Source organism: Exophiala viscosa (assembly GCF_022695815.1).
Source record: "Exophiala viscosa unplaced genomic scaffold EDD37scaffold_1, whole genome shotgun sequence".
NCBI lineage: Eukaryota > Fungi > Ascomycota > Eurotiomycetes > Chaetothyriales > Herpotrichiellaceae > Exophiala > Exophiala viscosa.
In genome coordinates, this window is record NW_026944353.1 from 1,886,995 (window position 1) to 1,908,538 (window position 21,544).

At 51.8% G+C, this 21,544-nt stretch overlaps 10 protein-coding genes across 10 annotated transcripts; 5 read left to right on the forward strand and 5 right to left on the reverse strand.

Annotated features, from left to right (window-relative positions):
- Window positions 1-227: 227 nt before the first annotated feature.
- Window positions 228-879, reverse strand: EDD37DRAFT_644859 (kinetochore protein spc24; the record flags this gene model as incomplete). The annotated part of the gene is made up of 2 exons (XM_062817560.1): window positions 228-803; window positions 853-879. The coding sequence occupies 2 exons, from the start codon at window positions 877-879 to the stop codon at window positions 228-230; spliced, it is 603 nt and encodes a 200-aa protein (XP_062674978.1).
- A 151-nt stretch (window positions 880-1,030) lies between these two features.
- EDD37DRAFT_36494 (mitochondria fission 1 protein) lies at window positions 1,031-2,070 on the forward strand. Its single transcript, XM_062811915.1, has 4 exons — window positions 1,031-1,256; window positions 1,312-1,330; window positions 1,385-1,478; window positions 1,538-2,070. Exons 1-4 carry the CDS (start codon window positions 1,238-1,240, stop codon window positions 1,865-1,867), a joined length of 462 nt encoding a protein of 153 aa, XP_062674979.1. The 5' UTR covers window positions 1,031-1,237; the 3' UTR covers window positions 1,868-2,070.
- A 1-nt stretch (window position 2,071) lies between these two features.
- Window positions 2,072-4,235, forward strand: EDD37DRAFT_36495 (uncharacterized protein). Its single transcript, XM_062811916.1, has 4 exons — window positions 2,072-2,684; window positions 2,740-2,988; window positions 3,055-3,173; window positions 3,219-4,235. Exons 1-4 carry the CDS (start codon window positions 2,565-2,567, stop codon window positions 3,994-3,996), a joined length of 1,266 nt encoding a protein of 421 aa, XP_062674980.1. The 5' UTR covers window positions 2,072-2,564; the 3' UTR covers window positions 3,997-4,235.
- Window positions 4,236-4,563: 328 nt separating this feature from the next.
- EDD37DRAFT_616046 (esterase/lipase) lies at window positions 4,564-7,306 on the forward strand. Its single transcript, XM_062815646.1, has 3 exons — window positions 4,564-4,852; window positions 4,914-4,998; window positions 5,048-7,306. The coding sequence occupies exons 1-3, from the start codon at window positions 4,846-4,848 to the stop codon at window positions 7,062-7,064; spliced, it is 2,109 nt and encodes a 702-aa protein (XP_062674981.1). The 5' UTR covers window positions 4,564-4,845; the 3' UTR covers window positions 7,065-7,306.
- EDD37DRAFT_36514 (uncharacterized protein) lies at window positions 7,280-9,113 on the reverse strand. The gene is made up of 3 exons (XM_062811918.1): window positions 8,719-9,113; window positions 7,688-8,664; window positions 7,280-7,580 (listed from the first exon to the last, which is right to left on the reverse strand). Exons 1-3 carry the CDS (start codon window positions 8,908-8,910, stop codon window positions 7,415-7,417), a joined length of 1,335 nt encoding a protein of 444 aa, XP_062674982.1. The 5' UTR covers window positions 8,911-9,113; the 3' UTR covers window positions 7,280-7,414.
- Window positions 9,114-10,146: 1,033 nt separating this feature from the next.
- EDD37DRAFT_604004 (uncharacterized protein) lies at window positions 10,147-11,316 on the reverse strand (the record flags this gene model as incomplete). The annotated part of the gene is made up of 1 exon (XM_062814699.1): window positions 10,147-11,316. One exon carries the CDS (start codon window positions 11,314-11,316, stop codon window positions 10,147-10,149), a length of 1,170 nt encoding a protein of 389 aa, XP_062674983.1.
- Window positions 11,317-11,607: 291 nt separating this feature from the next.
- Window positions 11,608-14,589, reverse strand: EDD37DRAFT_36705 (HbrB-like-domain-containing protein). Its single transcript, XM_062811920.1, has one exon. It carries the CDS (start codon window positions 14,423-14,425, stop codon window positions 11,939-11,941), a length of 2,487 nt encoding a protein of 828 aa, XP_062674984.1. The 5' UTR covers window positions 14,426-14,589; the 3' UTR covers window positions 11,608-11,938.
- A 283-nt stretch (window positions 14,590-14,872) lies between these two features.
- On the forward strand, window positions 14,873-15,199 carry EDD37DRAFT_604006 (EKC/KEOPS complex, subunit Gon7; the record flags this gene model as incomplete). The annotated part of the gene is made up of 1 exon (XM_062814700.1): window positions 14,873-15,199. The coding sequence occupies one exon, from the start codon at window positions 14,873-14,875 to the stop codon at window positions 15,197-15,199; it is 327 nt and encodes a 108-aa protein (XP_062674985.1).
- Window positions 15,200-15,310: 111 nt separating this feature from the next.
- On the reverse strand, window positions 15,311-18,621 carry EDD37DRAFT_36509 (fructose-2,6-bisphosphatase). The gene has a single exon (XM_062811917.1). It carries the CDS (start codon window positions 18,408-18,410, stop codon window positions 15,423-15,425), a length of 2,988 nt encoding a protein of 995 aa, XP_062674986.1. The 5' UTR covers window positions 18,411-18,621; the 3' UTR covers window positions 15,311-15,422.
- Window positions 18,622-18,756: 135 nt separating this feature from the next.
- On the forward strand, window positions 18,757-21,481 carry EDD37DRAFT_36745 (fungal-specific transcription factor domain-containing protein). Its single transcript, XM_062811921.1, has one exon. The coding sequence runs from the start codon at window positions 18,884-18,886 to the stop codon at window positions 21,215-21,217; it is 2,334 nt and encodes a 777-aa protein (XP_062674987.1). The 5' UTR covers window positions 18,757-18,883; the 3' UTR covers window positions 21,218-21,481.
- The last annotated feature ends 63 nt before the right edge of the window (window positions 21,482-21,544 follow it).

A 21,544-nucleotide genomic window follows, 5' to 3' on the forward strand; every position in this document is an offset into this window, starting at 1 on the left:
TCGACCATGCTATATTGGCGTCGCCTGTCACTCAGATGCCTGCTTGCATTTACAGCAGATGCTTCTGCAGGGAACATGAGATTCTGAACCAAACGACGACTCGACGTGCGAACTCGACTAAAAAATGAAACTGTGCCATGGATATCTCTTTGTACACGCCTTGAACCAAATACACCCCGACGCCTCGCTCAATTCGTAAACATCATCACCAAGTCCTGTTCTGGAATCTATCCTTGCATGGTCTGCCAGAAATAGTCCGCATAAAACCACTTGGAGAACTTCGGATCAATGTTGACCACATGCACATCGCCCTTCTTGGTATTACCAATAGTGGCTTTGTTGTAGTTGCCTGCTTCGTCCTGTTCCAAAGTGATCCCAAGTGATCTGTACAGCCAAAGTCGTAAGATTGTTGGGTCGTCTGCTTCTTGAGCCCGTCGCATGTTCTCGTCTCCTTCAACACCTTGTTCCTCCAAGTCGGCTAAGCGCATCTTCAGTCTTTCCAGCTCAGCCTCTAGTCTCTCACTTTCAGCTTCCAGCTCTGACGCATGTTTGGCTACCCTGAATTTCTTCGTGTCAAGCTGCACAATTTCGCTGGCATGTCTTCCGCTATCATGGCCGGACAGAACTTCCCGCCGTTGCGATTCGAGAGTCGCCAATCGCCGCGATAATTGTCTCAGGATGGTGTCGGCATCTCGGAATCGAACGTCGCGCGATTGTTGTAAGGTCTCGAGAGAGTCATTGACACGCGACAAGGCAGCTTTATCCGGTGCGATGTTGAAGTTGGAAACAGTGGCGCGTATGAGCTGGAGATATGGTCAGTGATGCCAACAGCCTGTGTACAGTATGGCTTACCGTAGCTGGGTCTTCGTCGAGCAGCATTTTGTGGGATGTCCTCTGTGTCGTTGAGAGCGCAACTTGGACTGAACTTCTCTGAGGTCTCCAAATCAAAATCAATGTTGATCGTGGTAGGTTGCGGAGCAACGGGGAAGCCGCGGAGAATTTAGTTTTCAGCACGCCTGGTGTAGCCTGACTGACTGACACCTGAGCAAAGACGTCACGCGTTAACGCCTCACACCCGGAAATGCTGAGCCACAAGTCCCTGCAGCCTCGAACGCAACGGTCTTTTTGAGAGCCTACAAATTGTCGACAGTCGAGTGCATCTGATTCTGGTCGCCAATTGCTCCTAACTTACCTAATTCCTTCCGCAACTTCCCACTGGTATTGGGAATCTCTCAGCATGCCGTCGAATCTACCATGTAGGCAGTCGCAGTCGTTATCGCCACTGATGTATGTCCGCTAACATGTGAGCAGATGCCGCAGACGCAGAAAGGTTCGCTTGCGCTGTCTGATGTGATCGAATCTATAGCTGATTGCTCAATGTCAGTCCCTTGAAGCCCGCAGAACTTCAGGTCCTCCGAGCGCAATACGAGAAAGAAGGCGACTATGTCGGGGTCCAGACGAAGTTCAACTATGCTTGGGTACGGATAAAGGGCCGAAGAAAGATACAGATAGTGTGCCACTGACAACAAGTCAATAGGGATTAATCAAGTCAGATCAACGGAGCGAACAGCAACTGGGTGTGCAGCTGCTATCCGACATTTTCAAGACCACACCCGAGCGAAGGCGAGAATGCCTGTACTATCTGGCCTTGGGCAACTACAAGTTGGGAAACTATGCTGAAGCAAGACGATACAACGACCTTCTCTTGGACAAAGAACCAAGCAATTTACAGGCCGGAAGCTTGAGGCAGTTGATTGACGATAAGGTGTCAAGGGAAGGATTGATGGGCATTGCCATTGTCGGTGGTGCCGCTGTTGTTGCCGGCATCGTAGGTGGAATACTCATGAGGGGCTCGAGGAAGAGGTGATGCTGTACATTCACATGGATTGCTGGTAAATCAAAGTGAGCGTAACAGGACAGCGACGTCGCTGTCCAGCAATTGTACGATAATGACCGGGGTTTGGGCTCATAATCTTGATGCCTGGCTTCAAGTTTGGAGGGAATCATTCAGAACAAAATGGAAATGTATTTGACCATAAACAAGAACAAGCAAGCTTGTGGATTTCCTCTTATTGCGCTGAAGCATTGACATCAGAGACCGTCGTCCATACTATCGTTCCGTGTAGATGCTATTGTGGTGAAAGCAAGAATGCAGGTGTTCTTGTGACTCGGTCTCAAATACTTGGTCACTCGTTTATCGATAAAGCCATCAGCATTAAGTACTAGGTACATACACGCCTACGTCAACTTCAGCCTCTCTCCGCAGTGACACCTAAACTCACGTTTATTGATTATCACTTGCGTTTGCACCTACTCAACAACACTCACTCGACACGCTCTTTGACGTCGTATCTCTCGTGCATTTCTTCCACAAGACAAAGATTTCATTGAAACCATCTCCCCGACAGTTTATTTGGTCCATCGCCACTCTTCCCCCGCCTCTGGCGATACCCTCCGCACCGCCTCAGGCGCATGACGCAGCCTTACTTCTCACCAGCAAGCGCTGAATCATAGCCTTGCTCGTCCAACCCATCGGGGCCTGGAGAAACACCACATATTACCAAATGTCAGATACACGACGATTGACGGGAGAGCGAGTCTTCTGCCACCAGTGCAACCATGAGTGGCAAAGAGCGCAGGGTGGTTTGACTTGCCCAAGATGCGAAGGCGATTTTACCGAAATAGTAGGCACTCCGGAGTGGCTGTTGGCAGGGCCAAATCATACTGACACTGTAACAGTTGGAAGCTGAACCCGAGATAGAGGAAGAGTATGGTGTCCAACAACCGGCACCCGGACTCGCTCGTGACCCGCTGTCAAACCCTGCCTTCCCATTTCACGACCACAATCCATGGGACGACCTAGACGATCTAGATCCTAATCCGCGCAACAACTTCACGACCTTTGAATTCACAAACAATGGTGGAGGTGGTAGAATATCTTTCAGCACACGATCAGTTCGGATCGGAGGGCACGGAAACGGAATCAATGTAATGGAGACCCTTGACGAAGATACTGCGCATGATTTCGATTTGATGCTTACGGTGCCACCACAGTCCCGAGGGATGGAACCTCTACCACTACCAAACACGAACCCCTTTGCAGCAGGCGTCTTTCCACCAGGCGCTTTTCCACGAGACCCTCATGCTCCATTACAGTCTGGAAATCTGCAAGAGTGAGTAGTGTACATAGAACCCATTGATTGGACTGACATGACTAGCCTATTCTCCCTCATCCTTCACTCGATGCAGCCACCTGGACCCATCAACGCAAACACAAATAACCGACGAGGACAGAACCTCCCGCCCAACCCCTTCGACCTTCTAAATCAGCTATTCAACCCTGGTAACGCGCAGCATGGCGACATGGTGTTCACCCAAGACGCCTTTGATCGTGTCATGACACAGCTCATGGATCAGAACAATGCGGGCAATGCGCCGCCGCCGGCATCCGAAGATGCTATCAGATCGCTTAGCAAGAAGAAAGTGGACGAGGAGATGCTGGGCAACGAGGGCTCTGCTGAATGTTCAATATGCATGGATAATGTGGAATTAGGACAAGAAGTGACTGTCTTGCCTTGCAAGCACTGGTTCCATGGCGACTGCGTAACGGCATGGCTGAAAGAGCACGATACATGCCCGCATTGTCGAAAACCCATCACAAATTCAGAGCAACCTCCATCACGTCAGAGACGAAGATCGAGCATCCGACCATCATCTGTGTCGAGTCCACGGGGATATGGACCTGAAGGCAGCCGTTATCGTGATGGTGTTGGGATCCCAGAAAGTCCCAGCGAATTACACGAAGCCCGACAGTCTTATTATGGAAGCAGGAGTGACCCAGAAATCGAACTTCCCCAGCCCAGGCGGCAGACAAGCAGTCACAGTAGTCGTCGACACATCACGCGGAATTCCACTAGTGCTAGTGGAAGCAGCAGGAATAACAATACTGGCGGTGGCGTGACGGGCTGGATCAGGGATCATTTGCCATTTTCATGATTTGAAATGGACTGTGGAAATGTCAATGAGCGTCTTTTCGGCAACCAAAAGGTACCTAGCATGGCGCTGTGGGAACGATGTCGGCATTCGCGGTATGACTCCGGTGTGATCCTGGACACGTGAATTTTCCCTTCGCAGACTTGGAAGAGATGATAAAACGGTCTTGGGCTACAGGGGTACATCGCATGTACCCATTCATGAGGTCCCAGCTTGGTTTCGACCTGCTGTATGGATTATTTTCTAGCAGGAACACGAACAGGAACGTCGCGATATGCCACGATCACCCTAGTAATGACGGAGGGTCCTCTCATACTACCTTGGTAGTAGAGCCTGTGACCTCCTCACCAAAAGGGCGCGATAATTTGCCCATTTGGACTAGGCATGAGTTATAGATAGGAGCGGAGCTGAATCAATCAAGTTGGAGGCAAACATAAGCACTCAACCACATCCCCCAAAAGCACAGCCTTGCCAGGGTCACATGCCTCTTGGGCTTCCGCCCCGCACACCCCGGACAACTGGGATTTTCACATGCCATTTATTCAGGCCTTCAACTGTTGTTTTTCGGCCCGCAAGTTCATCAAGTGCCACTGCGGCGAAGGGGCATGCGTGGAACAACGTCAGACACTGCGATTCTTGCAGGTCACATTCACATTCTTCTTGTCATGTGTCTCCCTCTATCATGAACTCGAGTATCCTTACTTACCCTCATTGCTCCTCCTCATCCTCCTGTGAGAACATTGCAGCACTTGCGCACGTGCTTGTCATGGCTTCGGAATGTTATGACAGGTAGACCGTCAACACTCCCAGCTGGATGCTCTTTAACACCCTCATTTCATATGCGTTTCCAACATGATAGGTATGAGTTGAGACCTTTCGACCTATCAGTCAGGTCGAGTCATACTGACTGGGACGGACAGACCATGTGCTGGGAAGACCATCCTCCCGAGTCCGTAAATATCAGGTGTTTGCCGTTGTTTCATTCTGGTCGCTGTACCTACTGAAGTGAGTTTCTGGAGATCTTGTGAACGACGTGGAACTCATATTCCTTTAGGGGTGACCAACATGGGCCGCCGCTCATTCGAAACCTCTCTCAACGTCTCTCGAGACGATTGACTCCCTGGCGATCCGTCGTCATTACTCTCCTGTATCTCTACATCTGTCGAAACTTTGCGAAGCTTGTCAATCTTGAATCACCCGAACCCTTAGCGAACCTGTACAATAGATCATACTTTCGAGCAACATGGATTACCACTGCTTTGGACGCAGGCTTCTGGACAGCCATGAAGATCCGCAACAAACCCATAAGAGATCTGGCGTCGATCATCTTCACAATATACTATCTCATCGCTGCAGAACAAGCAGATGAAAAGGTCCGCAAGGTGCGAGCAGTCTTGACCGTGGACCATCTGCGCGTGTCATGGAATAAAGCAAACACACCGTACATCAGGACGCTCAATGCTGCGATGAGGCCTCGATTCACCAAATACAAACCACGGAGGATCCGCATACCTCGACCGAAGCAGTCGAACTACAAAGAGCCTGTCGTGGCATGGATGTACTTCGATGGCCCTCTGGTAGAGCTGGAGAAGCAAGAGAATCTAGTGCTGGACATTCCAGGAGGAGGATTCGTGGCCATGGACCCAAGAGCCAACGATGACAGACTACTCGCCTGGGCAGGAAGAACAGGGCTTCCAATACTAAGTCTGGACTACCGAAAGGCTCCAGAATATCCCTACCCCTACGCCCTGAACGAATGCTTCGACGTGTACACGCAGATTGTTGCTACGAGAGGGCGCTGCATCGGGATGAAACCAAACACATGTCCGCGGCTTGTCCTTACAGGCGACAGTGCAGGCGGCAACCTCGCCACAGGCACAACATTGATGGTAATCCAGTCGAACCAGACTGGAAATTCGCGAGGGATACTACCTTCCCCTGCTGGGTTGGTATTGCTCTACCCAGCATTAGACATGAACATCAGCAGCTGGATGACAGACGACCAGATGGCTTTGATCCGCAACCCTAGAACAGCCAAGAAATACGAGACCTTCATCAAGCGAAAGAGCGAGGACATCGACCGCCGCTACACACCGACCACGCCTAAACCCTCCGAAGAAGGCGAAGACGATGCAAACCACGAGTTCTTCACGCCACGCGACGACCCAAAACCCGTAACCCGCGAAAACAGCAACGTCGAAGCACACCGCCAATCAGTTGCCGCTTTGAAACCTCAACCCCTAAAGACAAGACTCGCCGTATCATCCATTATTTCTTATTTCGGCGACCGCATTCTTACTCCCGAAATGATGCGCGCCATGATCATATTATACGTCGGCCCGTACAACCGCCCCGACTTCACGACAGACCACCTCCTCTGTCCCGCCGTCGCGCCCGAGAACTTACTCGCCAAATTCCCCAAAACGTACTTCCTCACAGGCGAGCGAGACCCACTGGTCGACGACACAGTCATTTTCGCAGGGCGCTTACGCCAGGCCAAACTCCACCTCTTCCGCGAACGTCAGGAAGTCGGTCTCGAGAAATCCACGGCTGAATTCAACGAGAAAGACCATGTAGAAGTCACACTCATCCCGGGTATATCGCACGGCTTCGTCACTTTTGTGTCGATATTCCCCGAGGGCTGGAAACACGTTTTCCGAGCTGGAGGGTGGATTCAAGATATCTTCAGCAAACTTCCTCACGCTCTTGAGGGGCCGGCGATCGAGTCGCGCTTAAGGAGTGGGACGTTACAGGACTCCTCTATTGGAGGGAATTTGGAACTGGCGAGTACGCATCTACGGCATCATCATCGTACGCCGACGGGGGAGAGTATGGACGATGATGCGCCGCTTGTGATGTCCTCTATTACAAAAGCGGAAGATGGCGCAAGTTCAACTTCGAGTGGGAGAGCTGCAAATGGCGCGGCTGGACGTGGAAGGCCGATTGAGCAGAAACCGCGACCGGATGTCAATAGGAGTAAGAGTCTTGTGTCGCTGGGGAGTGAAGAGGATTTACTCAAGAGACGCATGAAAGGGCTGACGGTGGGATTGATGGGGTCAGATCATTCATGAGCACAGAGCACCAACAATGAAAGCATGTAGTCTGGCAGTGGTCTTGTAGGATATTTCTGGTTTGGCAATAACAAAAAGCTTTTTATTGGGAGGGTACTGTATACTGTCGTTGGAGCGGCATATGGAACGGTGGTCAATTATGTTTTGATGATCCTTGCTCCTACCATATACTCCCCCAAATATCCCAATTTTGATACTGTAATAATGTACACGAGCAAACTGCAGACGTGCAAAAAGCGCACCCTCTCCATCAAAGCAGTATATATATCCAGATAGTCGTGATCATACCAGAAAATAAAGAGACCCAGTAGAAAGTGAAAGAATCCAGGGTTTTCCGAGAACTCGCACCTTCAACCATACCTTTCAACGCCCCCGTTCTTTGAAACACTCGACCTTCTCTCGGGCATGTTCCCGCCCTGGCTCTGCGATGGTTCCGCTGCCATCTCATGCAGATTCATTGGCAAGGGCGCTGGCGGAGGGTAAGGCATTGAATGGTGCGGCGTCGGATTAATGACCCTGTGAACAAAACTGTTAATTATCTGGCTGAAGAGGACAGAATGACAGTGGGATATTGTTGCTGCTGCTCCTGCTGAAAGTGCGGAGGGATAATATGTTTGACTTACATGTTCTGCGGCACTCCCACTCCGCTACTATACGCGGGTACACTGTACATCTGATTCGGGCTCGTACTGTACGTACTCCTGTCCGGCGTGGCGATGTCGCTGGTACTCGGTGCATGCGCAGGCTGCTGCTGTTGTCCTGTGCCCGAGATCAGGAAGTCGCCTGTTGGGAACATGGGCTGCAAGGGAGGTGACATATGGGGCTCGTGTTGAGGCATGTATCCTGGGAGTGCGGAACCAGCGCCCACCACGCTGCTGTGCATGGACATGTGCTTGTTTGGATCGAGATAAGGCGGCATACTCGCGTGAGGGCTGAAGGCGACAGAGTGGTGTTGCTGCATGGTGTCTACGGGATGATCGCTGTTTCTGCTCTTGCGGGCGGATTGGCGGCCGCATAGGTACAGCAGCGCTGCCGCAGCGAGACCGACTGCGGCTGCACCAATGGCGATGCCGGCGATGGCACCTGTTGAGAGGCCTGAATGGCTGTGTGATGGGGCGCTCGAGCTTGTTGCGCTGGCAGCCGCGGCTGAATTCGTGGCTGATTCCGTAGCGGAGGATGTTGGGGCGGATGAAGTGGTTGTGAACGGGTCTGTCTCCTCATTTGGCCACGGTTCGCCTGGAAGAAGCATGAAACTGGATTGCGATGCCAGATCTTTCTGGTGTTGCAGCGACGTTGTCGCGTTCGGGTTGATGACGCCCACCATTTCGTAGTTGATACACGACCCTGGGGCGCCGCAGTAGTAGAAGACAGGGTTCGTATCGTTGATTAATAGTGACCATGTTGGCGGGTCGGGCAGTATAGCGTCCACAGGCTTGAATCCTGAGAAGAAGCCTACTTTGTCCACACCTGTATCTTCGTACGGTATGCAAGGGTATCCATATTCTGCACGGATTACCGAATGATTGGTCGGGTAGAACTGGAACAAAATGGTGTCGCCGGCTTCTGCGAGGACGACATCAGGAACGAAAGTGTTGCCTCCCTATTTTTTGCCATCAGTATAGTTCTTTTCACCCTTATGGACATGCCAACCAACCTCTGCAACTTCAACAGTATGTGTTATCGGTCCGCTGGTAGTGTTTGTCGCCGCAGTGCTGGTGGGAGCAGAGCTGCTATATGAAGTGGTAGCGGCTGAGGAATCATCGGTGGAAGCCGGTGACGAGGAGGTGCTGTCTTGCGCACAACCGAGTGCGGCGAGACCCAGCAGCGGGACCAACCACTGCTGCATTGTACCGCAACCGTCGATGTATCTGTCGAGTTGAGTTGGCAGTTGCCTCGATGCTGTATTGACGTCGTGCTGAAGTCGACGTGGTCAAGCAGCGAACAGAATTGGGTAAGGCTGGTGTACACGAAACAGGAAGATGAGATCAGCTGGGGATGTTGCACGCAACCGTAGTCAAGCATCCATTGTGTAACTAAACACGAAGCTGAGAGGAGCGCAGGCTGTGCCGAGAAAGCAGATACGACAAAAATCGACGATGGCAGTGGGTGCTGGGCATGGCTTGCAAGGCGCAAGAGGTCGTGTGTTTGCCGGACTTTAGAAAGGCAAGTCTTTTCCAGGTTGGAGCAAGCAGGATGAAAACAGCAGGGGTTACCTAGCGAGGAGTATGATGCATATCAGCTGAGAACAGTCAGTCAGCACCATAACATGGTAACCGTGTTTAGATGCTGCGGCTGTTCCTTCGCTCGCTGGGAGATGTAAATCAGAGCATAGCGAGGGTCTGATGCATGGCGCACGGCATGATTCCTCCGTCGACAGAGCAAGGTTGGCTCGTTCCAAATCCATGGCCTCGACGGCCATGGATTTGTGATGGTGTCCTGCTCTTCAGCCGAAAGGCTTGGGACCTTGCCTACCTTGCAGGGGAATCCGGTGGCTTGAAGCCAACAAGCATGAGGTCGAAAGATGAACGGAATGAGAACCAGAAGGAATCGCAAGCCACATCCCCCGTTCATGCAGCTAATGTTAGTCTCGCCCTGTGGTCCAATAAGGCTGTCGATGAACATTGGGGGCGACTGCAGGTACGGTACGAGAGATTGCCTTTGCCCCGCCGTGTCAGATCACGACGTCCGTTTTGGTGACCGGCATTGCTGTCCTCCCAGTGGATGATATAGATAACAGTACGGCGTCCGACCGGTGAAATTGAGTGATATCAACCCCAGAAGGAATATAAGCCGCCGGAGTTGCATCGCTCCCGCGAGATCCATTCGAAGATTCTCATCTGACAGCTAAGTTCAACACGAGAATTCATGATCCCAAATGCTGGCCTGGCCCAAATCCAGCAGCACATGGCTCAAAAAGGGCTGAACTTGCGCGGCTTTCACTGTTCCCGTGGAGCGGCCTGCCACAATATATCGAGGTAAACGTTTCAGCTTATGGTGTATATGGCAAGTACGACTGCTTGTCGTCTTACCAATAGATATAGGCGAGGTCGAAACTTTCAAGCTTGAACAAGCTGTACTCTCGTTAGGCCACTTCCCCCAAAATACTTCCACAGCCCAACATGGGCGCTCCACGCAGCGCACGCAACTCATTACTTCGCCTCACGATATCCCTATCCAGCATCCACCACCACGACTTGAACAGCTTCTCACCGACCTCCCAATTCTGTCCCGAGTAAGGGTCATTCCCCGATATCCTCACGCCTTCCGCGCTGTCTTCAAGGTCATAAATAAAATTGACCAGAGCCATAGGAGACGCTGCCCCTGGTGGTCGAACCTCCGGCGGTTGTGACAGGACCTTGATCATCTTATCGCGAGCCGAAGGCCACGGCAAGAGATCAATTGCCGGGTGATGTGAGACCGTCATCTGCGTGAATGTCGGGCGCAGGTTGGTCGGTAAGTGTGTGAATTGTGTTGTGGCGGACCCAACCGCTGTGAACGGCGAGGTCGAGGTGAGAGACCACATGATTTCCTCAATGTTCATGCGTCGCGCTATTGACATGCAGCCACGAAGGAGTGCTAGTTCCGGCATGTCCAGGTGTGCTTCGTCGGGGAAAGAGCATGCATCATTCTCCTGTCTCAGTGTCCTATGCGACACGGGTTTGATGTGGCCCATCGCCGGAGCTGACACGGATGAATCACCGCTCCGTATGGAAGACGATAACGATGTCGAAGATGATAGTGTTGACGTACCATCGTGCGATGGCAGAAAGAAATCGAGTTCCCACTGATCCTGGCCGCCTGAACTTAGCGCTGGCTCGATCCCCTCAAAAGCCGCAAAGAGATCGCCTTCGAACAGCTGTTGTTCTGGATATGCCAGGTCCGCTCGGATGTCTTCATAAGGCAGTGAGGAGTACTCGGCTGAAGATGTGTGGCCATTTGTGAGCAATGGCCCTCTATCGTGCGGAGCGGACTCGAAGAGCGAATCAAATGGTAAGATGTTTGGATCTGCGGTCGTTGATGTCGTGCTCTGATTGTTTCGATCTGCCGGTGAGCCTCTTTGTGCCTCAGAAACATCCACTTCGACATGAGTGACTTGCGCCTCGAGCTTCTTGACGTGCTCTTTTTGTCTCTGCCTGTATCGTCTCTGGGCTAGGACATTTAAAGTGCGCTTTCTCTCGGCGGGGTCTTTCCCAGCAGGTGGAACCTCTAGGACTGACGGTTTCCTTTCGCCTCGGACTCGATTTGGCGGCATGATTGTTCACAGTTTCTCTGCTGCTTAAACTCGAATCTAAATAGCAGGATCAGGCGCCGGTGTTACAAATGGACAGGGCTTGGCTATGAATAGTCTCCTGGGAGTTAGAATCGATCAGCGTATCTCGCAGGGTTTGAATGATTCCTGGGTGGTCTTATAAGTCTGTTGTTGAATGTTGGTCAGGTCGTCGTAAATCTTGGGAGGTCAGGCCAGCAGCGAGGCACCCCGAACAGCCATTACTGACGTCTAACTTTGGCCTAGAATGGAAAAGCCAGGGTCCAGAACCCTTAAGTGATGCCTGGGCGTAACACTTGCCTAAGTTAGCGTTCTGGGCACTGATCAGGCTTGATTTGCGGCCGCCTCCTCAGTCAGAATCCGAATACGAAGTTCGAGACTGGCCAAGTACCTTTCGTAAGCAGCCTATTGTAGGGTCACGTAGCGAAGACATCTGCATGTTGAACACAAAAGCGGGGAGGAGGCTAGGGCGCGGAATAACGGGTTGAGTTTGACGTTCGGTCACCCACACAAATGCTGGCACCAGCATCATCTGGCGTTCCTCTGTTACATAACTAGGTTGTACACCATTTGATTCTGGTCAGGAATACAGACCGTCTCGGCAACCTCAACTGGTATCTTCCCCTTGCCTGCTGACAGTTCCCTGCCGAGTCGGAGTGGGAGTCGGACTTCCATCACGATTTAACCCACGTATCGTCGAGGTGACACTTCCCATGGGCCTCACTCGGCTTCCAACAAAACCTTTCCTATTCCGACCAGTGCGCCCACGGCCGAGCCAATTCAGCTTGAGCTGTCTGTTGAGCTCTTCCATTCGAGCTTGAGAGGTATCACCTGATTGAATCGCACACAAGATTGAAAGACACTGGAGCATTCGCCCCACAGTCTCGGTCACCTGTGCCGAAGAAGTATCTGAGGGTCGTGCTGCTGGAGGGGAGCTGAATGATTGGAAAGCGACATCTTGCGCAGGGTTACTAACAACGGACAGATTCGACGTTGCCCGAGATCGGCCACCGGAAGCTACGCTACCAAGTAATGTGCTCGTCTGGGAGTTGTAGCTTCCATAAACCGGTTCGGCGCTTTGCGAGGTGGGTGGTCGGTCACTGCCGCCGCTGTTGCCGCGACCTCGGCTGGGGTGATCCAGCTGAGATAGATTGGCATTGATGCTTTCAAGGCTCAAGCGTGAGAATGTGGATTTCAACACCTCAAATCTGGGTAGGATGATGATGTCTCGGAAGGTAATCAAAAGAATGCGCCTGACCTCCAATTCCTCTCCGGCAGCAACGACAAAATCATTGCCGCCACCAGAAGCAGGCGACGACGACAGTTTGCTGCCACTTTCGGCACTTGGTATGGCACCCCAGAACTCTGCCGCCATCTTTGGACTCGTCAGTATACTGCCTCGCCCTTTGAACTCTTGATCCAGGGGAAGAAAGACCGCTTGCATGAAAGGCAAGATGGTCCCAAACACTTGTATCCACATACTGACAAGGTTGGGGACCAATCGATCGTCAAAAGTTTGACGCAACGTGTGATTTAGGCTGTAGAAACCAGTCTTGAGTAGATCTTCCATATCGCCTATGACGATACTGGGATCCCTCCTTTGGACGCATCTTTGGACGTGAATCGTGATCAACTTGTTCAAGTTCTCTACGGGAACCCTCACATCCTCGTTCTCGAAAATTGCCAATACTTTGGCTCTCAAAAGATCCCAGGCGTCGTCAGCGCCCATCTTCGGGAGGCCAACGTTCGCCCCGGCCTCCTTGATTTCGGCATAGCTGCTGAAGTTGGTGACTGATGAGTTCGTAAGACTGGTGCCGAGAACCGGCCATTCAGACGTGTCGCTCTCACCCCGGCTGTAGACAGGTTCGAGAGTCGCCATAGCTTGCGCTTTCTCTTCCTTCTTTTTCTCCCGCAGAGCACGGCCGCCATGTCGAAGGTCGAGGCCCGACATGGATTTCGCAAAACTGGAGGATGGAGCAGGAGAGGACGGTGCGAACGAGTAGAGGGACTGAGGATTATTGACATCCACAGGCCGGGAATTCGAGTTCGCTGATGACAAGGCCAAAGAATGAGTTTCGTCCTTGTCTTTGAGCTTCAGCTTCTGACGAAGACCATGATGCTTGTGCGCCTTGTCCTTCTGCTCCGGTACTTGAAGGATTGTGGTCGAAGATGCATTGGCGTGCTGATAGATGGACGAGGCATTGGAGGAGAAGGATTCAGCCAAACTCGTCGTTGAGGCGTTGATGACCTTCGACAAGCCACTTGGAGCCGGTTTGCTCGGCGACGGGAGTGCCTTCTCCTTGGAGTCTTTATCCTTGTCTCTAGATAATACCATGTGTTTCGGCCTGAATCTTTTGAGTCCTTTTTTGGACTTATCCTCTTCTACCAAAGAAACCTGACTAGACGACGCAAAGTTTCGCGGAAACACAACACTAGCCGCTGTTGCTGCTGCATTGGTACCAATGAGTCCGTTGCGGTACTGCTGATCCTGAGCAGGAGATTGCGGCTGTCCCTCATGAGACCCTGTAGAACCTCTACTGCTCCGACGACTTTCTGATTGATTCTGTTCTTGCGGAAACGGAATGGTCTGAGATCTCTTCCGATTGTGGTTGGCGGCAGCGAGGTGCTGCATGGCAGCCTGCGCCGCGATCTGGGATGGCGTGAGCCCCGGGGTGCCGGCATGATCGTGTAAAGCCGATTGACTGGCCAGAGAGGCTGAAGGCATTGAGGGTTCAAAGTAGCCCTGAGAATGCTGTCTAGGACGGTGTTTGTGATAGTCTGACGGAGGCCCCAGATTTGGTCTTCCTGCACCGTCCCGAGGCATATATTGGGCGGAGGGTCTGGTATGGGACTGCAATGAAGCATTGCTGTTGTTGTTATGCGAGACAAAGCTAGGCAGCTGCTGATTGTAAGGAGATCTTTTGACGACAGAGAGGTTCGAGGAAGCAGAGGTGTCACTTCCGCTTGAACCAGGTCGATTGCTTTGCTTTGATCCTGCGCGTGAAGGATCTGGTGAAATAGAGGAAGGAGGCACGGGAGACCGTAGGCCCAGCCGGCCTCGAGGAGGAGGAGGAGGAGGAGGATTCATCGACATCTGGAGTATAGAGAGATGTTACCGTAAGGTATGACTCAAGTTTCAGCCGCGCATCGAACTGGTCGTGCTTTTACATTGGTCGTAGGTTCGTCGAAAGCAGTACGAGGTATTGGAGCGGGCTAGGGAGTCCTCGCCTGTTGCGCATGTGGTGCTTCACGATCGCAAATCCAAGCCGGCATTGTCGGAGCGCATGCCACTGTCGCTGCGTGTCTGGGGATGTGAAGGAAAGCGACAGTCGATTAGGAAGGTATCTAGGTAGGTAGGGAATAATGATTACCACGATAGTCGAGTGTTTGATGTCAAGGGTGTTTGGGGATCTGGATCTCCATGTTTCGGTCGATCTGCTGCGGAGATGACGGAATTTCGTGGTTCGTTCAGTTGCAAATTCACAGGGCAAATAAGTTGTCACTCTTTCCTTCAAACATCTCTACAATACATGTTGAAATAATGCCAGGCCTCAACGACTCCTCAGCGGTACTGAGGGCTGAGTATCAGTCTCCGACGGGCTCTAAGGACTTTCAGCACGCGATATCTGCCCCGGCCTCTCAGGATACGAAGCCTCTCGATACACGGGCGAAGACGAAATATCTGTCCGATCTTCGAGCCTCCAGCAGGAAATTACAAGAGGATATCAACAAGTTCCTCACAGAGAAAATGGAGGAAGATAAGAAAGCTCAGGGCCAGGTCACCACGAAAGGCACGTCAAACCAGAAGGCGGAAGAGGAGCTCGAGGAAGAAACCTATGGTGAAGAAGCTCCAGAGGACGATTCTTGAATAACAGTGGAAACCCTGCTGCAGGACAACTCGTCTACTAAAGAAAATTACAAACGGGTATCTTAACGTGGCGACAAAGGAACTCGATTGAAAGAGTCGTCATGATCGTGACCGAGCATCCATATCAGTCTGCTTGCGTGCGGCACATCCCAGATGGACAACGGAATTGCTATAACAATGTCAGCACAGGTACTCAACGGAAGGGTTCTGCAACACGAAACACTTACTCAGGAAAGACACTTATAACACTGCCGCCGAGTCGTTTGTAGCAGACACCACAGACGCGATCTTCATCGATTCGGACTTTCCTGCCTCTACCTCCGGTTTTGGCGCCGTCACCAAGCAGAAGAGCAGCCTGTATACGGACTGCGTCGACCTTCCTCAATCCAGATGTTACCATCGAGTCATTCATGATGCTGTTGGCATTACGGATTCTGCCACGGAAATAAAATTCGAGCTCTTTGATCAGTAAATCCTCAGGGATTAACTCCAACGTGGAAGTTGCGGGCAGTCGGGGCCCGTGACGAGCCATCAATTCAATGGCTGGTCCCCACAATGCCTTTTCCCCCTTGGGTGGGTTCAAGTAGAGATTCAAAAGAATCTGGTAGATGGACGGTTGTTCGTCGACTGGGTCGGTGGTTGAGGTTGATCTCCGCCGAGATGTGGGCTTGTTGGTGTCGTTGATGGCTTCCTCCAGATGAGTCTGGTTGCAATACTCCTCTGCCCTAGCTGGGTTCTGCAGCTTAAACACATAGATCTCTAAGGCTTGCTTGTGGTTGCCCATTTTGCTGAACACAATCGCTCGTGGTTCGTAGAACACAGGGTCGTCTCGTGGAAGCAATCCAAGAGTCTTTGCCGGCGAGTACTGCTCCGATGTTCTGAGCAAGGTCAGTAATTTATCAAGATGCTCCTGTTGGTGTGCTGGAGATGTCGTCTCTTGCAAGTGCTCCAGATAGAGAGTCAGAAGCCGCTGATGCAGGTCGGGGGTCGTGTCGTTCAATTCATCCACGACATGCTCAAGGTACCTTAGTGCCAAATCCTTGTCAATAATTTCGAGGAATGCCAGGACTTTGTGCCTAGGAAGAGACTCGGCATTTTCAGTATCGGCCAGAAAGATCTCCATTGCCATGTTTGGATCGGCCTCCAATGGCCATCGCGCGAATTCTAGGATCATGTCGATCAACTCAGGTCCCAGGTTCTGTAGATAGGAGACTGTTCGGGCAGGTCCGTGTAATTGAGGGTCGACATCTTCTGTATGTTCTGCTTTTCCAAACTTTTGCAACCTCTCCAGTGCTTGCCGGTGCAGTCGTTTCCCATAAAGGAATTCGATCAGATCATTGTATCGCTCGGTTTCTTCGAGCTTGGCCATGACAACATCTGGATCGCAGAAATTCGATATCCGGAATAACGAGCCGGCAAGGGACGGTGTTGCATACATGTGAGCTCTGAACAGGGTTGTGTCGACCAGCCTTGCCACTTCTAAGAGCTTCTCAGCAAGGTCAACCTGTTCCAGGGTCGGCAACCCCAAAAGGAACTCAGTTATCTGTCGGATATCTTCAGATTGGGCTCCATTTTGAACTTCGGAAAGGCTTCGGACGGTCTGATCTGGGTTGAAGAATCTTTGTAGACGCCGTCGAACATCAGCAAGGAATGCTTGGAGTTCTCGCACTGCCATTTTCAGGTCTTTGTCAGAGAGTCCCTGTTCCGTAGCATTCTCGGCAGTTTTCACGCTTTTGATACTCGCTGTATCGACATCAGAGGGTGCAGCTTTGACCTTCTTCGTGGGACTAGCAGCGGACTCCGGCTTCGCTTCCGTCATTGCAGGAGCATCAGTCTCTGCAGAAGGCTGCACAGGTTCTTCGCTGGCCTGATGATCCTCCGGAGTCAGACCGCCTGCGATGATGGCAGGATATAGTCTTATCACACGCTCTGGAGGTGCAGAGACCTCGCTAAAGAGATCCAATGCGTCTCGAAATCTCTTTTCGTCGAATAATTTCTGAGCCTTCTGCATCTTGATCTCTCGAAGACGGCCTGCTTTGTCCTTGATAAGTGTCTCTTCTATCATTTCCAGGAGGCTGATTGCTTCATCGAGTGAGCCACCTTCGACCAGGGAATCAATTTGAGCATCATAGTTCAGACCTTGCATCCTCCAAATGATACGTTCACTGGCCACGAGAAATCCCTTGCCTTGATGAGCCAGGCTGATATTTGGATTTGGTACTTGGAGCAGCACAGCACCAGGTAGATCGATAGATTGCAGCAGAGTCAAGGTTTTGGGGTTGCGAACTTCCAGGGAACCTTTAGTTGGCTCCTGCAAAGCAAGAAGGAAGGGGTAAGAGTAACCCACGGCCTGGGGAGGACTTCGCCATGGCACCTGACGTCGTCCTATTGGTTCACCGTCGCGGTCTATAAAATGCGTATTGATGTCCCGTGCCAGTAGCATTTCGTCTTCGCCGAGTCCTGTTGCCAAGGGTGTGGGCACCATCGACCCCATTCCAATGTAGCTCATCGTCCCTCCAAGTCGACTAGTTTCTTGTCCAGGAGCACCGCCGATGCTCCCGGGTCCCACGATGGACTTGACATCTTGGGAGTCAGTGTCGACGAGAACATAGTGTGTGCTCAGTCCAGCAAGGACCTTCGTCCCAGTAGCCCATGTGAGAGACTTGATGCTATGTGAAAGAGCGATCTCCACGGCGTCTCCACTAAGTTCACCATCGTGCCACGACCACAGTAGTAACCTGCGCTTCACACCAACGGCAAGTCTGCTGACCAAGGTTGGGACCCCGGCTGTAGAATCCTTCACTATGTTGCTCGTCGCTGCAAAGACAGACGCTCCTTTCGTATTTGTCAACTGCTCCTGAAGCTCATATGTCCCCAGATCATGAATTGACACAAGTCCATTGCTCAACGATATCAGGATATTTGCTTCACGGAAGACTGCAAGCTGTTCGATCTTGTACTTGGAGAACTTCTCGTACTCTCGAAGTAATTCAGACGGCTTCGTGGTCGTTGCGGACGCGTCGTTACTGGCGCCATCGGGCTCTGCGCCGTCCGTAGGACGTGAGGAAGAGGCTTTGACTCGATATATCCGGAGAGAACCAGTATTGAGGCCAACCAGCAATTGATCGCTATGCGAAAGGATTGATTCGATCTTCGACTTGTCCCTTCGCTTAAGCTCAACAATCGGCTGAGCTGTGAAAGCTGAGAGCATGAGTGAGGCTCTGCATGAAGCACGCGCTCTTCGACAACGGAGAAACCTGTATCGCGCAAGGAGGGGTGACTTCGAAACTGCGGCTGTGGATTGTTGACTGACAACGATGAGATGTTGCGGAGAACGCAGGCCACCGATTGGACCTCAGGCTGGATACGTCATTACAGTACCAGTTGGACGAGGCTGAAAGTCACACCTAAACAGGAGGTCTGTCGCCTGTATCGAGACTCCAGGTGGGGAAATTCCCTGGCGAGGTCCCCAATTTTGAGCCCCGACGCCAAGGGTCGAACACCTACAGTATTTGGGTCATAGCCTCATAAGGGCTTACCAAGAAACCTCCTTCCTTCGCATATTCCGTCGCCGCTCCCAGAACCACTACAGTATACAACTTCTAGCAAGCGTGACTTCCCGACATGGGATGGTTGTCCTGTTATTGCCTCGAAAAGACTGCTGAGGAGGCCTTTGTCTAGCACATGGCTGGTGTTATGCTAACACATGCTGGGGAAAGCTGGGGGTCGCCAGTGGTAAATGCGCCAGCAGCTTCAACCGACGTTCACACTGTCTCCAGAGGTCAAAAGCGGAAGAGACTACCTAGAGCACTTATTGCGTGTGAGCCATGCCGCCGAAGAAAACTCCGCTGTGAAGGGGACGGCCAAAATGCATGCAGCAGATGTGTAAAGGCGTCAATAATCAGTTCTTGCATTTACGAAAATGTCGATGGTACAGACCTTCGCAAAGCGTCAAGACCGGCGTCAATTTCACGGCAAGTTGATGGAACCATCCTGACGGCCCCGAATCCAACAACGGTGTCGCATTTCACCACTACCATCGATAGACTCCGAGATCTGCCTTGTGAAGGCGTGGACGACGGGTCTATATCAGTGTCTCAGAGCCCAGTAGGATCACTCTTGATCGATAATGAGCAGGAAGTCCCTGCCGATCGTGATGATAACAGCAAAGAGCTCGGGGGCATCAACCCTCATACAAGAGGCACTGAATTCTACGGTACAACTGGGGTGTTCCCATTCCTTTCGCGCCTTCGCCAACAGGCGCATCGGCACAATATGCCCTCTCATCAACAGAAAGGCGCCTCGATATTCAGCTACTTGCATAACCCCTTCTACCCGACCTCTCAGTCCGACGGTAGATCGCCAGGTACGCATGAGACAAATCTAGGACTGGGAAATCTCGATTTTGGTTTCACCTCACCAGCGACCAGCAGCGTGACTCGTACTGCTAGAGAGGTTGACTCGGCATTCATTGGGCAATATTTCCTGTCTTTGCACCTGATACACCCAATTCTCGAAAAGAGGGCTTTCATATCTCGATGTGAGAGGGAGTTGTGGGACGAAGGCAACAGGGTTACCAAGCCTTCTCAAGGATTTACTGCTCTTTACTACGCTGTCCTGGCGCTTGGCGCTATTGTGGCGAGCGAAGAGTTCTGTAGCTCTGCTCTGCCATTGGGGTCGACCGAAAAGAACTCTTCGACGAGCCGCTCTCCGCCACTTTCGCTTCAGTATGCGAAACAATACTTCAGCCACGCAAAAGCCAACTTGGGCGACGTTTTCGAGGTTAGTTCTTTGGAGAGCACCCAAGCGATGTTCCTCCTTTCCGTGTTTTGCCAGAACGCCTTGAAGCCACACAGCTGCTATCTATTCAGTGGTATGGCTACAACGTCGGCTGTCGCCATTGGCCTGCCACATGAGAAAGGCGGGCGAGGTCCGCGGTCTGATGAGCGCTTACGTTTGGCGGCGAGAACATGGTGGTGCATTTATGCACACGAGGTCGAAATGAGCTGTGCGTCCGGTCGCGATACGTTTACGAAGACTTCGGCGCAATACACTTTGCCTTTGCCAGGAAGCCACTCCTTACCCTTACAAGAAGACGAGGCTGAAGGGCAATATATCATCGCCATGGTGACTTTGGCAAACATTCTCAAGCAAATATCGGAAGACTTGTATCAGAATCTCCCGCCACGTCTCGAAGAACTTCGCACAAAAGCCAGTTATCTTGATACAGTGCTGGAGGACTGGAAGAGCAGCCTACCGACGGTTTTTTATTTTTCTCGTCGTTCACTGACAGAACCTGAACGGGTAACCAGATGCAAAATTGTTCTGAAACTTCGATATCACAGTGCGCGCATTCTCCTCTACAGACGCTTCGTTGAGACATGGGCGTCCAACGACGATAATGCCACCATTGGACGAGAGGTGTCTGCATGCTTGCAGGCAGCCCGAACCACGATTCAACTACTGTATGACACGTATTTGCACAACCCCTACTTCCGGACGTGGTGGTATAACACGACCTACCTGCTCAATGCTTGCATGATAGCGTTATCTGTGATATTTATGGGCTCTTGCGACACCCCTGTATTCGAGATCTTTGAGGACCTTGACAAAGCTCTGGAAGTGTTTGAGGTGATGAAGTCTGTTGTGGTAGCGCGCCGCTGCGCTCAACTCACGCAAGAAGTATGCGAAGTTGCCAAAATCGTTTGCAGGGAGCGTGCAGCGGCCAGCCGAAGAGGAGAGGACCCTTCGATGCCGGCTGGCGCGACACAGAGTGATTTACAGCCTCTGGTCCCACTAGGGTTTTCAGCCACCGGAAATGGCTCTCCAAGTGATGTCCATGGGGATGCCAGCTGGCAGGACGCTTTCATGACAAGCGTTCTAGGAGAAGGTGCTGGGGGATTATGTTCACTGGCCGACTTCTTTGATTTCGAGTCTGGGGGAGTCTCCTGGAACATGTACCACGGCGATATCACTGAGGCTGCTGACTACGCCGAGCCAGGAACGAGTATTTCGTAGCACACTATCATTGTAAGTCAACGTGCAAGCAGGCAGTTTCTCGACCACGTCATCACGCCTAGTTTGCAAGCTTGGGGTTCTCTGTGTTATTTCATCGAGATTAAACCCTTATGGCGCGAACCGCTATGGGCGCTAGCGTCTGGTACTGTACAATAAAAATGTCGCGAGCAGCGATTTCCTTGCCGAGGTGCTGAACTCATCATCACGGTAAGTGGGACTTCACAGACAGGAAACGCTCCGCTGGTGCGCCAATCGGGTGGTCAGGTACTTCCTGCTTCGGGCCAGCCTCTTGTCATATCGCCTGCCTTCCATCTCCGCTTTGCGGAG

Excerpts from the sequence above, each read along its gene's own strand:
- EDD37DRAFT_36494 (XM_062811915.1), top strand. Across the intron at positions 1,479-1,537 it reads CGAAGTTCAACTATGCTTGG|GGATTAATCAAGTCAGATCA; the intron begins GTACGGATAAAG and ends ACAAGTCAATAG.
- EDD37DRAFT_36495 (XM_062811916.1), top strand. The coding sequence starts at position 2,565 with ATGTCAGATACACGACGATTGACGGGAGAGCGAGTCTTCTGCCACCAG. Across the intron at positions 2,685-2,739 it reads AAGGCGATTTTACCGAAATA|TTGGAAGCTGAACCCGAGAT; the intron begins GTAGGCACTCCG and ends ACACTGTAACAG. Across the intron at positions 2,989-3,054 it reads GGCACGGAAACGGAATCAAT|TCCCGAGGGATGGAACCTCT; the intron begins GTAATGGAGACC and ends GTGCCACCACAG.
- EDD37DRAFT_616046 (XM_062815646.1), top strand. Across the intron at positions 4,999-5,047 it reads TGGTCGCTGTACCTACTGAA|GGGTGACCAACATGGGCCGC; the intron begins GTGAGTTTCTGG and ends ATATTCCTTTAG.
- EDD37DRAFT_36514 (XM_062811918.1), bottom strand. The coding sequence starts at position 8,910 with ATGCAGCAGTGGTTGGTCCCGCTGCTGGGTCTCGCCGCACTCGGTTGT. Across the intron at positions 8,665-8,718 it reads ATACTGTTGAAGTTGCAGAG|GGAGGCAACACTTTCGTTCC; the intron begins GTTGGTTGGCAT and ends GGCAAAAAATAG. Across the intron at positions 7,581-7,687 it reads GTGGGAGTGCCGCAGAACAT|GGTCATTAATCCGACGCCGC; the intron begins GTAAGTCAAACA and ends TTTTGTTCACAG.
- EDD37DRAFT_36705 (XM_062811920.1), bottom strand. The coding sequence starts at position 14,425 with ATGTCGATGAATCCTCCTCCTCCTCCTCCTCCTCGAGGCCGGCTGGGC.
- EDD37DRAFT_36509 (XM_062811917.1), bottom strand. The coding sequence starts at position 18,410 with ATGCTCTCAGCTTTCACAGCTCAGCCGATTGTTGAGCTTAAGCGAAGG.
- EDD37DRAFT_36745 (XM_062811921.1), top strand. The coding sequence starts at position 18,884 with ATGGCTGGTGTTATGCTAACACATGCTGGGGAAAGCTGGGGGTCGCCA.